Source organism: Oenanthe melanoleuca, chromosome 23 (genome assembly GCF_029582105.1).
Source record: "Oenanthe melanoleuca isolate GR-GAL-2019-014 chromosome 23, OMel1.0, whole genome shotgun sequence".
Classification (NCBI taxonomy): Eukaryota; Metazoa; Chordata; class Aves; order Passeriformes; family Muscicapidae; genus Oenanthe; species Oenanthe melanoleuca.
The window spans coordinates 1976084-1992421 of NC_079356.1; the positions used below are offsets into that span (position 1 = coordinate 1976084).

Sequence of the window (16338 nt, forward strand, 5' to 3'; positions counted from 1 at the left end):
AACTGGCTGGCTGTGTGCCCTGGAGCTCCCCAGGCACCCAAACAGAGCTGCAGCAAACATCCCAACTTCCCAACCCAACAGCCAAGCCTTTCCCAGAACAGACAGTTATCTCTGCTCTCTGCCAGCAGAGACAGCCAGGTTGGGATTAAGGCAGCCAGGCTCTGCCAGCAGCACAGCCAGAGAATGAGGACAGTTCATGTCCCCTCTGCATCAGGCTGCCACTGCACTTGGAGCAGCTTGCACAGCTTAAATGGGATGTGGAGAACTGGAAAGGCAGAAAGCTGGCACCACAGTCTGAGCTTGGGGCACAGGCTCATGCTGAAGAGCAGCAGCATCTCAGTGACATCACTCCATTCACACTCTTGCTATTACATTTTTTAATAATTCCAAGAAAAAAAAAACTCCAGTAATTTGGGTAAAAATTTATTTTACATACAGACCATTGCAGCTTAACTATTAATCAAGAGGAAGTTATTTTCCTTTATAGGAAGTGACCAGCTGGTCTGAGATTAACAGAAGTCTAAGCCTGAGAGCTGGGATTTTAGTCTGGAAATCAGATCTTGGGGTAGGTTCTTTCCAAGCACCTCTCAATGCAGTGAGGAGCTGCAGGACTTAACTGCAGGCCAGCTGCACTGCACAGTGCTGGAAGCACACTCCCAGAGTCAGTCCAGATCTTTCCCAAGCTGACCTTGCTGAGAAAGATGGTGCCTGGAAGGGTTTGGATGCATTTCCAATATTTTGTTCAGCTCTCAAACTAGAAACAGAAGTGGTGAAACAGCACAGTCTCTGTGAAGTACAAAACACCGAGTTACAGGGCAGCAGACACACGGGCAGCAGGGTGGGCAGGGACTCTCCTAAGCCAAGTGCTCTATGTGGAGTGGGGCCCTGGCCAGAGTCATCCTCTGGCCCTATTTCAAACAGACAGAGTACAAAAAATACTTTGACTGATAATTAACTGTACTGGAAACAAACAGTCTACTAAAAAGCAAATCTTACTCTAGGTGCCAATGAGTCCTTAAAAGCAGAGAAGGGACTGAGGAGCTGCACTTGGGCAGTGCTTCCAGGATCATTCACGCTGCTCCATTTTTACTTTGGGAGGTCTCAGGAAGGTCCTGTTTTTCTTTTCTTTCTTCCCCTTTGTATTTGCCTGGAAATTTCTCCAGCTGTCTACACGACCATCCCGACTTTCCTGGGAACCAGAGGGAGGAAGTGGAGAGTTAAGAAGTGCAAGAGCCAAAGCCCAGGTTGTACTCTTAGGAGATCAGTAGCAATTTCCCCTTATCCAGCACACAGCCCCTGACAGCCAGGACACAAAGACACTGGGAAGAGCCAGAGCAACACAGTGCACTGGAACTACAAGTGAGCTTACACACACCAGTATAAACATTGTGCTGGATTCTTGTTTCAGAAACCACCAGATTGGGTTGGGCAGTCCTTACTCTCTAGAGAATCCTCAAAGGAAACAAGAAACCTCTCAAATGGATGTTCCTAATCTGTCAGCCCAGAATGTGCCATGTCCTTTCTCTGTCTCAGCTCCTCAGTCTCCTGGTGCTGCAGATTGGAGGCAGGGAGAACACAGAAGGGAAATGTACTGTTGCCTTCTCTCATGCTTCTTGTCCAAAGTCTCATCACATTGACACAATGAGAAAAAAAACCTCTGGTGCACTTCTCTGCTCTCTCTGCCCTATCTGCTGAGCAGCAGAAACCTTTCCTGAGGAGATAAAAAACCCAAAATAGAAACCAAACCAAACCAAAAAGCAAAACCCACTAAACCCCCAAATCTCCCCACAAACCCAACCTATGATCTTTACAGGCTGAAGATTTCACAGCAGGACAGAACAAGTCCAGGAATGATCCAGTTCACAGCATGTGATCCATCCACCCCAGGCCCATCTCTGCAATCCCAGAGCTGCAGATGGGCTCTGGCTACAGCAGCTGCCTCCTTCCCTGCCCCCTTTCCCTGGCAGGATGGGAGAGGGTTCAATGTCCCAGCAGGGACCTGGATGCTGGAGCAACCAGACAGTCCACACAAACACTTTCCAGATAAAGTTTTAGTGGTCACCAGTGACCTGGGCTAAGCAGCAATTCTATTTTACAACTGAAGACAAGAATGAACTGCTGACAGAGATGAACAACAGCATACCTCAATTTACAGATCTGTTCCTGCAGAGGTGATACCAAAGCCCTATTGATGGGCTCTTCTCCACACACATGAACAAAATCCAGGCTGGTGCACATCTATTCAATTACCTTACAGATTTGTATACAAAAGGTCTCTCATCTCTCTAGGGACATTCCCTGGATATGAATTGCTGAGGCCTGTTCTGGAAGTTAAACTGCTAAATACCTCAAAGTTCTTCTGCCACTCTCGTTCTCGTTTAGCTTTTTCTTGTGCTTCAATTTCCTCTTCCCTCTGCCGCTTCCTGGAAGAGAAGTCACAAGTTACAAACCCACAAGCATCTACTTTAAACAGCAAGAGAATACTTTCAAAGCATCTTGGATATCTCTTCTAATTTTTTTTGGCAGATTACAGGAGAGATAAATAAGCACACCTAAAATAGCACAGCAAAAATAATTAGGTTTCAAATTTGGTCGAGCAGAGATGATGATCTGGCCCCAATGGCAGCAGGTTTACAATTAGGGAGTTGGCTTCTCTTCCTCAGCAAAACAAGCTGGATTTCTTTATGCAAGAAGCTGGACATCACTCCAGTGTTAAGTCTCTAGAACTGCTGAGGTTACACATCCTCAGAAGTGAATAACCAGTTCAGCATGCAAAGTACAAATTACCCTTTTAAACTCCTGCTTTTCCTGTAATCCAAAGCAATGTCCTACAGCTACCTCCCACCTCACTGACCAGCACAGAACCCTGCTGCAGGAAGTGTATTTGCAGGGACCACTCAGGAATCATGTGATCAAAACACCTAAAATAGTCCAGCATCACACATTGCACAGGGTATTTCTGGAACTTAAATAAAAAATTAAAAATCAATCCATTGCAAGCTAATGCAGAACTGTGTCACCATTTCACTGTTGTGGCTGGTCTCCATGTGCACACATTAGAGCATATAAAATATACTGACATCTTCAGCACAGGAGGGCAAATTTCCTGTGTGCTTTTCTCAAGCACAGGGCTCTACAACCCATGGGGTACCCAGAGAAGTGGCAGAATCCACACTACTGGAAATCAGCTTGACAGGACCCTTGTTAAACTAATCCAAGGCTCTGCTTCCAGCAGGTCAGACCAGATGATCTCCAGAGGTTCATTCCAATTTGGACTCTTCTCATCCCTTATCTTCTCTGAGGAAGCATGAGAGGAAGAAGAGCCTGAATTGCACAAGCAGAACATCATTTATACCTTTCATGCATTTCTTTTGCTTCTCTCTCTTTCCTCTTAATTTCCAGTTCAGCAAAGAGCTTCATTGTCTGTTTGTATACAGCTTGTTTGAACTGCAAAACACAAATCCACTCTTAAAATAAAGCCTATCAACAAGTTAAATACAAATGTAAGAAGCTAAGAAGAAAGCAAACCACATAACCCCTATCCTGCCCTGACAACAGCAGCAGCACAAAGAAAGGTATAAACCACTGCTGATTAAATTCTGGCCCTGGCACCAGAAAACAACTGCATATTAACCTCATTTAAATTTGCATTCACAAAGCTGTGCCTAAACAGAACTGCTCATTTCAAACCCTCTTATTCTTGGGTTAACTCTTGCATTGTTACATTTGACAAAAAAAAAAAAAAAAAAAAAAAAAAAAAAAAAAAAAAAAAAAAGGCAAAATGGTCACAAGTTTTAGAGAGTAATTATCCAGCAGATCTTCTTGATGTGCTGTAAAAATCTAGCATTGGATTCCCAGTATGAAATCAATGTGCTTAAACCAATCTTCATTACTAAAGAAGAGCAAGAGACTTCTGAAAAATGAAAAATACAATTGTTATGTGGTTATGGGGTTACTGTGGTCATACTGAAGAAATCACTTTCCAGGAAAAAAAAGGGCAATGAGAGTAATGAAATCAATGTTTGGTAATCACCTATCATTGTTACAGCCTCTAAGATTGCTGGACTTCTCCATTCCAGAAGCCAGGTAAGAGCTGTTATGCCAGCCCTTTGTAATACAAGTGGTTTGCTGCAGAACAGCACATCTGTCCCTCAGTGCTGCATGAATGAAACTGCTCTCATTAAAAAGTCACAAGCTCATTTTAGCCACACTGCAGTGAGTGCTACACATGCTTCTGCCAGCAGCAGGAATGCCATGGTTCCAGCAGTCAGAAGACAAGAAATTCAAATAAAAATAGAGTGCATGATGCACAAGCAATGAAGACTTGCTTTGAGGAAAGAACAGGATATTTTGATCTATAAAATCTCACAATCTATTTTCTCTTTACACTACAGTGAAGCTATTTTCCACAGTACACAGGCATCACCTGACACACAATACTCTACAGTGGCTAAGCAGAATTTGTTCTTCTATAAATGTAAGGGTTTACAGCATTAACAAGTCTAATAAATACTTCTGTACTGGCTTGGAATCTTAATTCCTCAAAACACATTTTGTACTCTCCAGTTTCTCTAAACATAGTATGACTTACAACTTCAGGATCATCCTCCTCTACAGTGGGAGGTTTTCCATCCTTCTTCAGCTGCTTCTTTTTCTCTTTCACCTAAAGATTAAGAACAAAAATAAGAGCCTCAAAAATTTTGTAGGGCTTACACAATTGTATCCAAGTGGTTCTGCATTCCTATTCCAATGTATAGAAAGAACTGCTCTTGACTGATGTTTTGTTTTACACCAAATCCTCCTAGGCCCAGACAAGCACATACAAGATTATTATCACATGAACTGTAGTAATTAAAAATACTGTGTTGGATACTATTCCTTCAACATAATCCCTTTTGGTTTCTTGGAAGATATAATCTTCTCCAATATACACCATCCAAACCAGCAAGGAAGTTTATTTTGTTTCATGATATCCTAAGACTAAGAATGAACAGAACATTAAGTGTTCCTTGTGTTTAGAGTATCTGAGTTCTCCTGTATCATCTGCTAACCCAAGCTTTCTGTGTTTTAATCCACCCACATCACTCTAACTTCTGGGCCAATGCAATCCAAGCTCCTTTTCTTATCTTATAGGTCAATATCCCCCAAACTTCCCAGTCTCCTGCTGTCACCACCTATTCTCTTCCACCTACACATATCTCAACTACATCATTCATTCACAGACTTGGAAAAAAATATTTAGGTCAGATCATGTGGTCTGACCTGATTATCTCAAGTACTGAATTTCACTGAATTATCTTGCACTGAGCTCAACAGCAGTCCTGGACACAGCAGGCTTGTTTCTGCTGTGAAGAGCTTGGGCCCACCTGCACAGTGCCCTTACAAGGTTTGCTCAGTTTAGTGACCTAAGCATACCAAAAAGTGAAATACAAACCACTGATTACCACCCAGCCCCAACTCTGCATGTTCCCACAGAATACTCACAGTGTGTTCCACATATTCTTTTCCTGCCTGTATCACATCCAAGGCTCTCTTCTTCTGTTCCTGATCTAGCAGCAGCTTGTAAGCTTTATCTACAGCTAACAAAAAACATCAATATTAATAGCACCAGTAGTCATGTTCACAAGGCATCACAAGACTGCTACTTGTTGGCATTACTAATTTGGCTTCTAGAATTTGTGGAGATCATTTGTTTGGCAGTCTGTTTTGTTACTAAATACATCTAGGAAAGTGGTAACATGATTAGTTGAATGAGTTTTGGGGTACAGCAATGGCAGGAACTGTCTGATACCTTCTGGAGGAAACAGGTGAAAGCATCAGTCCCACCAGCTGTAGTTATGGGCATGAACACCTTCCTGTGATGCAAACACACACCCAAAACCACCACTCTACTTCTGTCATATGGCCTTTGAATAAAATCTAATGCAGAGATTAAACAGTTTTTCTTGAACAATCCCAAAACTCCATGAAGATGTCTGTCCCTGTTGTGACAACACAATGGCATTGTTGCCACCTAGTGCCACCTGCTGAAATGCCACCACCTCACAGCTGCTGCTTTTGCCCCAGCTACCTTCCATCCCCTCCACCCCAATGAACTTCTAAACCAGCACCAGAAAAGCTGCAACTACTAACCCAGAGCAGCCCAGAGAATGAGTTTTACCTTCAAATGCCTTCTGGGCTCTATCTGCATCATCTTGGTTTTTGTCTGGGTGCACCAATATTGACAACTGCAAGAAAAAGGATCTTGCTATCAAGATCATGGTAAAAGATTAAGTGTATTTCAGAGATTTGAGAGAAGGGAATTAGTCTCAGACAGAAAGAATCCAAAGAGATCACATTCCTTTGTGCATGGACAAACCAGCTGACAACATGTATAAGTATGTGCCAGTAGAACAAAGAATCCCTGTAACAAACATGCTGTCCAGGAAAAGCTGCAGCTTGTGATGAGAGGAACAATTTGACAGCCCTCAGCTGCAGTGCCTGGGCTGATATGAACCCCTTGGTTATCCAAGATTTGTATCCTTGGTCTTGACAGGAAACAAACATAAAAAGATAATCTTCAACCAAGTCTCTCAAGGAGTTCTCCAGCATCCCCAAGGCTTTCCAAACACCCAGCTATTTAAAAGTGGTCATTTTTCCTTAGGCTGCTTTACTGAAAGTTAAGAAAAGTCCTGCCTGTACTGTACCTGGCAGAGACAGGACATGGATCACCACCATCCTGAGGGGAACTTGAACTGGGCTGGAAACCACATCCTCCACATCCCTCTTTCAGAAAGTTATTTCAAACTTTCCCCATATGGCTTCCTTTTCATATAGACCTTTTATTTTTGCCATTGCTGTACAGAGCAGCAACTGAAAGTGTTTTACTGCTGAAGTACACAAAATAACCTCATTTGGAACTCTACAGCTGCCTGCTTGTAGCTCCCAGGAAAAGGTTTGCCTTAAGTCCTGTACAGATTTACTTCAGCCAGTGCCTTTTTCCCCCACTTTGTTGGCTGTTCCACATTCTACACTTAGGTGTTTGATTTCTTCAATGCACAATTACATGCACATTTTGCATTTCATTACCCTGAATTCAAAACATCTCCTTGTAGTATTTTACTAGCCCCAGGCTGAGGGGGTCACACTTTACTGTATTGCACAAGTGAAAAGTCATCAACAGACCAAAGAGTTATCCTCTCACTTCCCACATACAGCAGTAGTCCATATCCTGTTCCTCTGCCATCCAGCATCTTCCTATCTAAAGACACTCACACCATTAATTCAGGTGGAGGCAGCAGCCCTCCAAATACTGTTTCTTTGCTGTATGCACTGATTAAACTCAAAACTTTTCTTGCAGTTCTATCAGCAGAGGGAGGCTGAGGGAATGTTTCCTGTGTTGCAGCCCTGCCAGTAAGCAGGGCTGCCTCTTTTCCAGGTAACCAAGCCACTAAAAATGACCACAGAAATTCTTAAAGAAATCTCTGAGAAAATCTGGATCCAAATCCATATACTTGAGAAAAATATCTTTGATCTTAATTTTGAACTCAAGCTCAAGAGTCTGATTATGGCTATATTAGCTTGCAATAGCCCCATCATGCACAGCACAGGCAAAACAGCCTCTCATGCTTGGACCAGGGACATTGCTGCAGCTCTCCTCTTGTTGACACAAGCATTGCTTTATTCATTTTTGTAAAAAATAGACACCCCTCTACCCAGACACAGCTTTACTGCCATTTTTCTTGTGCCCACACCCAGCTGCACAATCTCTACTTCCCTTCCCCAGACTTTGAGTACTGAATGAATGAAATACCTGTCGGAATCTTTTCTTTATCTCTTCATCTGTGGCTTCAGGATCCATCTGCAACACCTAAAAGAGACCATGAAAGAAGAGCAAGTTTGATGCTACTCTCTATGTTTCAGGCTCCTGTTATCAAGCTCTAACACTCTCATGAGGAGTGGCTGAAGTCACTGGTTTGTTCAGCCTGAAGAAGAGGAGGCTGAGGAGAGAATTCATTATACTCCAACATCCTTCTATGGGGCAGCTCAGGGGCAGGTACTGATCTCTTCACTGTCATGACCAGTGATAGGACAGGAGGAAACTGCATAAAACTGAGTTAGCAGAGGTTTAAGTTGGGTATCAGGAAAGGTTCTTCCCTCCCCCAGGGAATGGGCACTGCCAGAGCTCCAGGGATGGGCAGGGGGATTGCTGGGGGTCTGGGCAGGGACAGGGGCTGGGCTGGGCTGGATCATCCTGGTGGGTGCCTTTCACCCCAGCACATTCTAAGATTCTGTAACTCTTGGTTCACTGGCACACAGACACATAGCAGAAAGCTCATCCCACGACAGAAATTATCACCCAGAAAAACAGAAACATTTCACAATCTATTTGACATTTGTGACACTACTGTCAGCAATGCCAGATTCCTCTGGCTATGCCAGTGTTCTTTCTAGTCAAGTCTTGTGTAGACAGTTACAATTCATGAAGGTCTGAACCTTCCACCAGTCCCACAGCAATGCTCAGTCTGACAGAAACAAAAGCATACAATGCTTTGGGGACAATGTCAGGTCACTCAGAATGCTGGACAGGAAACATAGTATTTTATAAGAATTTATTAATTTTATCATTTTGAAAGAAGACAACAGAGTTTTACTGCTTTGTTTCCACAAGTGACACCACTTTTTTATTGATCTTTACAGATGTAGCAGAGTTTAGGAACTCTCTTATGAACTAATTTACTGAATCTAAGATTTAAGCAACAGGTGATCAGATGCACACTGGTCTGACTCAGATAATCTGTAAATAAAAACACTCTCCCACAGGGAATGCTACAGTTTACTCTGAAACAGTTTTCTTAATTTACTTGTCAAGTAAATATACAAATATAAATACACAAAAAATATACAAAACTGAATGTTGTCAAAGTGAATCTGCTGACTCATCTGACCATCTCTAAACAGCCCTGAATTGGGACTACAAAAAGCACCTGAGGCTTGAAAAAGGAAGCAAAGATGACACCAGGAAGGAATACACCCAGGGCAAGCCAACTCCAGATGAATACCATATTGCTTTACTGTCTTCCTTAGGCTTTCCTACTTCCTAAGACTTTATAACTGACTGCAACTGGAATCAAACACTATAAAGTGGATTATCCATTACCCAATGGGGTCTCAGAGACTACCCACTGAGGGACCTTTTCTTACTCTATCTTCTACACAAGTTTACTGGGATGAACACAATGAACATCCAAAATAAAAAACCTGCTACCTCCAGCTACTACCTCCCTGTCCAGCCAAATCATCCAGATCTGTTGTATGAGGGAAATGTGACAATATAGAGTTTGTGCTGCCATCAAACACTGAGAAAGACAGTGAGCACATACACACCATCCTGCTGACTTCTGCAAACCTTCTGCACAGTAATCTGCACCCAAGAGAATTTTCTTCTTTCCTTTTGTTGTCTTTTACTGGAATAAATACTCAGGAAATTAGGAAGCTCATACACCAATTTAGAAAGGAAGACAGAATGTTCAAACTAACCTCAAAAGGGTTCAAGTTGAAATATGAAGATCCAGGTCGGGTCAGCCGATCAATTTGGTTTTTGGATGTTAAAACAGAGTCTCGTTTTTCAATCTGCTTAACCTAAAGAACAAGAGAGACCCGTATGAACTGACCATGACAGCACCCTCACCTGTTTATTCCATGTTAGTATAGCAGTCATCCTTCTGTACCACAATTCACAATGCCTCTTACTGACCCCACGCCTGTCATTATTTTCTCAGGCACTAGCAGCACATATTTTTTAGCCTTTCCCACAGCCCAACAGTATTTTCAGCATCACATTTTAACTATAAAAAATGCAGCACAAGAGTTCTCTCTGCTTCTTCTATGCCCTGTTCTACAGCCGTGCCTTCCCTCCTCCTCATGCACCTCCAGCAGTTCTGTCACGGTGATTCCTTGGAAACCACGGCATTAACACTGTTAACCTGTTGTTGGCAGCGCAGCCCTTTAAACACGTTAACCGCTGATGCAAATACACAAACCCACAATAATCCGAGCACAGGTTATTTAGCTCCGTTTGACTCTTCACAGCACTAAGCCGAACCAAACCACGTATTTATATTTATGTCCACCTTCATTTAAAGCAACGTGCATCCACCGAACCGGCACAGGGTTAGTGCGGGCAGCTCAGGGAACACGCTGGGGCTGCTGTGCCCACAGCGGGGCCGGCCCGGCCCGGTGACAGTTTGCCACAGGCAGGTCGAGCAGAGCGCGGCGGGGCCGCGCGCAGGGACCGAGAGCGCGCAGCTGCCCCGGGCCCGGCCCGGCGGGTCCCGTCCCCATCCACCAGCGGGGCTGTGCGAGCACGAACCCACCGGCACTCGGCACTCGGCACTCGCCCACTCCCTGCCCAGACAGCGGCTCCGCCCGTCCCGCCCGCCCGCGGCCCCCGCCCCCGGCAGAGCCCGGCTCCGCGCGGCCCGCGGCTCCCGGGGCGGCGGCCGGGGGCGCGGCCGGTACCTCATTGTAGAAGGTCAGGAACGCGTCCTCGGCCGCACCCGCGCCCGCGCCGGGCCCCGCCGCCGCCGCCATCGCCACCGACACGTGACCCCGGCGTCACCACACGTGACCGCGGCGCGCGCCGCAGTGACAAGCTCCGCCCCCCACGGCGCGTGGGCGGATTAGAAGCGCCCGCGGGCCCGGGGCCCCGCCTTGTGACGTCACAGAGGCCGACGCCGGCGGCGGGAGGAAGGCGGGGCGGGGGCGGGGCCGCGGCTGCGCAGGCGCGGTGGGCGCACCCGCCCGGCGGCTCGTCCGGCGCTCCAAGGGCAGGCGGTTATGGCGGCGGTGGCGGTGCTGGCGGCGCGGGGCGGCCTGCGAGGGGCTCTGCTGGCGCAGCAGCAGCGCTGGAGCTCGGGATCGGGCGCCGACCAGGTGGGTGTTCCCAGAGTGTCTCTTCTGCCCTCCGTCTGCGCGTCCTGCCCTCTGCCCGTCCGTCCCCGTGTCCGTCGGTCTGTCGGCAGTCTGTCGCTTCGTCCCTCTGCCTGTCCGTCTGTCCTTCCGCGCTCACCGCCGTCTCTCCCGCAGCTGGGCGAGCTGGGTAAAGGCGCTGGCAAGGGCGGAGGAGGCGGCGGCTCCATCCGCGAGGCCGGCGGTGCCTTCGGGAAGAAGCAGGCGGCGGAGGAGGAGCGGTACTTCAGGTGAGCGGGGCCCGGGCCTGCGGAGCCGCTCCCGCCCGCCCGGGCAGCGCCGGCCGCCCCTCCCCTCCCGGCGGCGGGGCCGCACTCGTGCCGTGCTCTCTTGCAGGGAAAAGGAGCGCGAGCAGCTCTCTGCCTTACGGAAACACCACGAGGAGGAGATCCACCACCACCAAAAAGAGATTGAGCGTCTGCAGAAGGAAATCGAGCGCCATAAGCATAAGATCAAGCAGCTTAAAGATGACTAAGCTGGTGCTGTTGTTGAATGTGCATGGCCAACACTGTTAATGGTGTAAAACAGCATGAAGACTGTATTTTTTGTTCAACATAATCCAAATTCATACAATTATATCTGCAACAACATCAAATAAACTACTCAGCTTCACTTTCTTGCTCAGTAACTGTTCAATGCAAACAAAACCAACCGACCTCACTATCTGGTTTTAAACTTCATTTTCTTCCGAAGTAAAGCTGCACTCTTGAGTTGGCAGGCCTGTGCAGAACTATTATTTAAAATTTGTATGAAAGAAATGACTATTTGTGCCTAGTGGGATAACTTAAAGTTTAAGCTGGAAGAAAAATTGGGGGAAAATAGTACCTGTATAGCAATCCATTCACAGAGAAGAAATTTTGTGTCAAGTACACTGTCTTTGTGACCTAGAGGGGTGTTATCTCCACTGAACTAGCAGATGACAAAAAAAAAAAAGGTTCACTTGTTGCACTTAGTGTTTAGTGCCATAAAGTGAGAAAGAAAAATAGTATTCATAAACTGAGAGAGAAAATTAGTGTTCTAAGTTATGCTGGTGTCACTTGTGGTGGTCCTAATTCCTGGAGCAAGACAGCTGAGATACTAACTTCATGTGAATGTTCTTTTCCACAATGCCTTAACTGCCCAGTAGATTAGGTTTGGTTTTTGTTTTTTTTTTTACTGTCTCAACTTCTCTGTTCCTTAGCTAAATCTCTTTCCAAAGAAAGACTTAATTTTATGCAGTTTCAATCACTTTTGACATTTTAATGTAGGAAACTCATCATAAAATACACAGTAAGTGACCTGAAACAATGTGCCCTTCCTGCAGTAAGCACTGATGAGAAGGGGACTTTATGTATCAACAGGCAGGTAAGAAAAGTCTTTCCTTCTATCCCCACACTCATGTCTGTAAATCTCCCCAAACAGGCTTATTCTGCAGCTCTGGTGAAAGGCTGCCTGTGTTATAGTAAATGAAGGATGGCAACAACATTGAACTGGGTGGGTCCATGCCTGGAACTGCCCTGTCTGAAAGTGCAGGAGGCAAACGATGCCTTTGATGTTGAAAGTGGTTTACAAGGGTGTGGCTGAAGGTGTCCCAGTTTCTCCTGTGTTTCCTGGTACATCCCCAGACAGCTGCTCCCTTTGGGCTGCCCTCACTTGGTGAATATTGCAGGTAGTGGAACATCTTGTCTGCAGAGTAAATGACACCAGTGTCACTGTGATGCTCTTGAATACTGTTCTTCAGTGAAGATGTCACCTATGTGATCAGTCCTGGAAGAGATGCTGTGCAGTGTCCTTGCCTGGCCATGCTCAGCCTGTGAGAGATGGTGTGGTGAGATCTGCCAGGGCTTTATTCCTTTTAGTCATGGCTAATTAATGAAGTAAGAGTACATTCCCCACCTCAACCTGATGAGATGAACAGAGTCATGAAAAGCAATATACTATAATATAACCTGTTTGGGTTATACCTACTTAAAAAATCCAATTTTTTACTTTTTCAGAATGTTTTTCCTATTGTATCTGTCAGCTGGGGTTGGCTTCCCCAAAAATTTAGGAGTCCCTAGTAAGAAGTTTGGCACAACAGCTCCAGTGGATTGTGGGGAGCTGATTTAAATATTAGGACAACCCTGTATTCAGAAAGGAACAGATGAGGGTTAAATTCATGTCTGTGGGTTTTATTCTGCATTTTGTTGCACTGACATGTAGGCTCAGCCACAGATATTCTGTACACCTGTAAGTATTTGCTGAGACTGGGAGTGCAGTGATTTGGACCTTTGTGATGTACTGTGCCACAGAGAGGTGTTTCAAACTCTGAAGTCCCTCAGGGCTGCAGTGTGTAAGTCGTACCTTGCTACACCACCAAGAGCTTTCTTGCCCACCAGTACATGACATAAGCATTTGAATGACTTGCAGCAAAGTTTGTCTGGGTTCAGTCAGCACTTCCAGGGCCCATGGATGGAGAGATGCCAGCTACAGGCTGCAGAATTCCAGAGCAGGAATGCTAGGGAGTAAAACAAGATTATACCTCTGAGCTAGGTGATTGCTGGGGAATTAAAAAGGTCCTTTCCAGGACCCCTCCTCAGTCTGTGTGATCTGGAAGACAGAGCTTAGTTCTCTTTCAGAAACCTACAAACTTCTGCCATCTGCTTCTAGGCAATTCTGGTTCAGAGCAACCAAAACCCAAAGCTGATGTTTGAAACTGATAAGGCTGCAAGGACAGTGCTAAACTCAGATAACAGACCATAGAGGGGCTAATTGTTCTGGGTTTGCTCAGTCTCTCTGGAATGGCTCATGGCATGACCAGTCCCCTGCTTTGTCCCACAGGCACAGGGGTACACAAAGGAAGGGATTCTTCTCTCTTCTCTGCCAGAACTGCTGCATCTTGGTCATTTGCTAGTTCTTCAGGGATTAGACTGACCCTGTTCACAACAGCCTGACTTCCCACAGCCACCTACTCTTAACTCCATTAAGGGTTTCACTTCTTGAAGCTGCCATTTTGTCTCAATGAGATGCTTATCCTTCCTTAACACCAGATCCTCTGTCTGCACTGTGCTTCTAAAGATCACAGCCTAACACTGCAGGAGCAGGAAAACTGCAATTTGTTTTCAGCTAAACTGAGCTGGTGATTTTTGCTGCAGCAAACAGAAGCTATTTCCCAAGTTGCTCTGTTTGTGCTGCATCCTACACAAACATGATGGAAATTGCTAAGAATCCTTGACTCAGGGGTGGGGGAAGAAATGAAAATAAAAGAAAGTGAGATCCAAGGTCTTTAGCAAGCTGGTTTTAGTGCAAGGCACCCAGGTAGCCCAGTCTGGTGTCTTTGGGCCTTTTTGTCACACTCAATTTCCCCACTCCAGAGCAGATAAAGGGAAAGAGGCAAGACAAAGACAAAGCACGTGTGTGTGTGTTTTCCTAAAAATCAAATACACTGGCTGTGTGCAAGGCAAAATAAATGTAGTAGCCTGGCCTCTGCAAGCAGAAATTTTCCTGAGCATTTCCCTGCTGTAGAGGTGGTGGGACACACTGGGGATGCTCAGAAAGTTCCTTATAAATAAAGCTTAACAATTTTTAAGACAGACCTTTCCCTGAAAGCCTGGGATTTAGCCAACAGGTAAGAGCTGCACACAGAGCTCCAGGGAACAAGACATTTTCTAAAGATAGGCACATCTGTAACCCTATGTCCATAATATGCTGCACTAATGATTGGTCAGGATAAGAAGTCTAGAGCATCAGGAAATGTCATATACAATACATAAGTTAACAGTTCACCTACAAATTACAGCAGATTCAACTCTGTAATCTTACCAGTGATGTGGAATACAGGAATTTCAGCCCAGTGTGGAAGAGAAGAGACAGACTGATGGGAACATGCTGAACCTCAACAACCTCTGGCCACTGAACACAGAAAAACGTCAACAGGTTGTGGAGTAAATATACAGAGCTGTGGAAAAACTGGATCCCTTCACTTCCTTTGCTCTGTTCCCTCACGGTTTGCTCAGGGCTTCCCCCTGCAGGACTCGAATGTGCTGAAGGAACAGAGCAGGACAGCCTTCCCTGAGGCAGGCTCTCCCTCTGCATGCTCAGGGCAGGGAGACTGTCCTGCCCTCCCAGCTCTCAGCAGCTGAGATTAACCCTCTCCTTAGTTCTAAGACAATTTTTGTTTTGCCTTGGCCCAGGACTAAATCAGATCTCATTTGTACCTGTTCAGCTCAAATCACAGAGAGCTGTAATGGGTCTCATTCTGGGATTTTCTAGCAAAAATTAAAATCCAGAAATCTGGAAAAAATTTACTTTTTATCATATCAGAGCATATAGGGCCTCCTCTCAGGCACAGCTTGCAATACCACTAACCCAACTACCTGCAGGGTATAGCTGGTTCCTGGTTAGAGGTGTCTGAAGTTCAGATCATTTTGGGCTGAGGCTGTAGTGTGGAACATGAGCCCAAAGAACAAAGCGCTGCAAAGAACACAGAAGATAGGGTGGTAGTTGGCTAGAGATATTCTGAAAATTATTCTCAATTTATTACACTGCAGAAACATACATACCTCATATACATTTTGCTCATTAGCCTCATCATGTTCAGTTGGCAGCTGACAGAACTTACATCATACTTCATAATTCACTCCTGGATATTACTATATTATAAAAAATTTAAGAGCTTTGCAGGAAATTTAGTGGTGCTTAATAGCACCACTAAAGATACTCAGCTCCCTCTATTCTCAATATTTGTATTATGAGAACTCCTTTAACTCAACATTCTTAATTCCCAGAAAAACTGCTGCAGTGAACTGAGATGGACAAGGCAATGAAGGATTACCCTCCTTCCATCTCTACACCACAGCAGACCCTACATCCAGCAGTGAAGAGCTGGCTGTACTGCCACATCTCAGGAGGGAAGTCACTGAGGCAGTGCCAGTTCTATATGAGAAGCAGCATGTCTACCAGCAGACAGGTTCAGCAAGACAGACTGAACACCTGCAGTATCTGCACAACCTCACCTCCAGCTCCTGCTTTGGAAACATTGGACATCACATACCACTTGGCCACTTTTTCCTACATGTCCCTCATTACCAGTGGTGGGACAAACGTGTGATTCACCACACAGGTAACATGCCATCTTCAGGAGAGTAATTTCGGGGTGAAGGTACTGGAAGAACCTTTTCTGAGAGTACGTGAGCTGCTGCTTTTGTTCACCGGACTCCAGAAGCTGAGTTGACATGACCGCAGGAGCACACGCAGCTTCTCTGGGCTCAGTCGGACACAGCGCTCCGGGACTGGGCCCGACCCAACCCAGCGCACATTGACTTCCACGTTATGCAACAGCACCACAGGCACGTGAAGCCCGCACACACCATCGGTGCCAACACGCTGATTTCGTCCTGACTTATCTATTTATTGTCCAGTCTGCACTCA

The 16338-nt window shown here is 45.6% G+C and overlaps 2 protein-coding genes across 3 annotated transcripts; one reads left to right on the top strand and one right to left on the bottom strand.

Moving 5' to 3' along the window:
• Positions 1–407: 407 nt before the first annotated feature.
• On the bottom strand, positions 408–10649 carry DNAJC8 (DnaJ heat shock protein family (Hsp40) member C8). Of its 2 annotated transcripts, none has more exons than XM_056509227.1 (9): positions 10501–10649; positions 9520–9621; positions 7793–7849; positions 6161–6227; positions 5485–5579; positions 4592–4663; positions 3356–3447; positions 2348–2423; positions 408–1189 (listed from the first exon to the last, which is right to left on the bottom strand). In XM_056509227.1, exons 1-9 carry the CDS (start codon positions 10570–10572, stop codon positions 1067–1069), a joined length of 756 nt encoding a protein of 251 aa, XP_056365202.1. In that variant the 5' UTR covers positions 10573–10649; the 3' UTR covers positions 408–1066. The 2 variants fall into 2 exon arrangements, with proteins under 2 accessions (XP_056365202.1, XP_056365203.1); XM_056509228.1 differs by lacking the exon at positions 10501–10649 and adding an exon at positions 10113–10394.
• Positions 10650–10818: 169 nt separating this feature from the next.
• Positions 10819–11562, top strand: ATP5IF1 (ATP synthase inhibitory factor subunit 1). Its single transcript, XM_056509229.1, has 3 exons — positions 10819–10914; positions 11068–11180; positions 11287–11562. Exons 1-3 carry the CDS (start codon positions 10819–10821, stop codon positions 11423–11425), a joined length of 348 nt encoding a protein of 115 aa, XP_056365204.1. The 3' UTR covers positions 11426–11562.
• The last annotated feature ends 4776 nt before the right edge of the window (positions 11563–16338 follow it).

Excerpts from the sequence above, each read along its gene's own strand:
- DNAJC8 (XM_056509227.1), bottom strand. The coding sequence starts at position 10,572 with ATGGCGGCGGCGGCGGGGCCCGGCGCGGGCGCGGGTGCGGCCGAGGAC. Across the intron at positions 4,664-5,484 it reads AAGAATATGTGGAACACACT|GTGAAAGAGAAAAAGAAGCA; the intron begins GTGAGTATTCTG and ends CTTAATCTTTAG. Across the intron at positions 3,448-4,591 it reads AGGAGGATGATCCTGAAGTT|TTCAAACAAGCTGTATACAA; the intron begins GTAAGTCATACT and ends TGTGTTTTGCAG.
- ATP5IF1 (XM_056509229.1), top strand. The coding sequence starts at position 10,819 with ATGGCGGCGGTGGCGGTGCTGGCGGCGCGGGGCGGCCTGCGAGGGGCT. Across the intron at positions 10,915-11,067 it reads CGGGATCGGGCGCCGACCAG|CTGGGCGAGCTGGGTAAAGG; the intron begins GTGGGTGTTCCC and ends TCTCTCCCGCAG. Across the intron at positions 11,181-11,286 it reads GAGGAGGAGCGGTACTTCAG|GGAAAAGGAGCGCGAGCAGC; the intron begins GTGAGCGGGGCC and ends GCTCTCTTGCAG.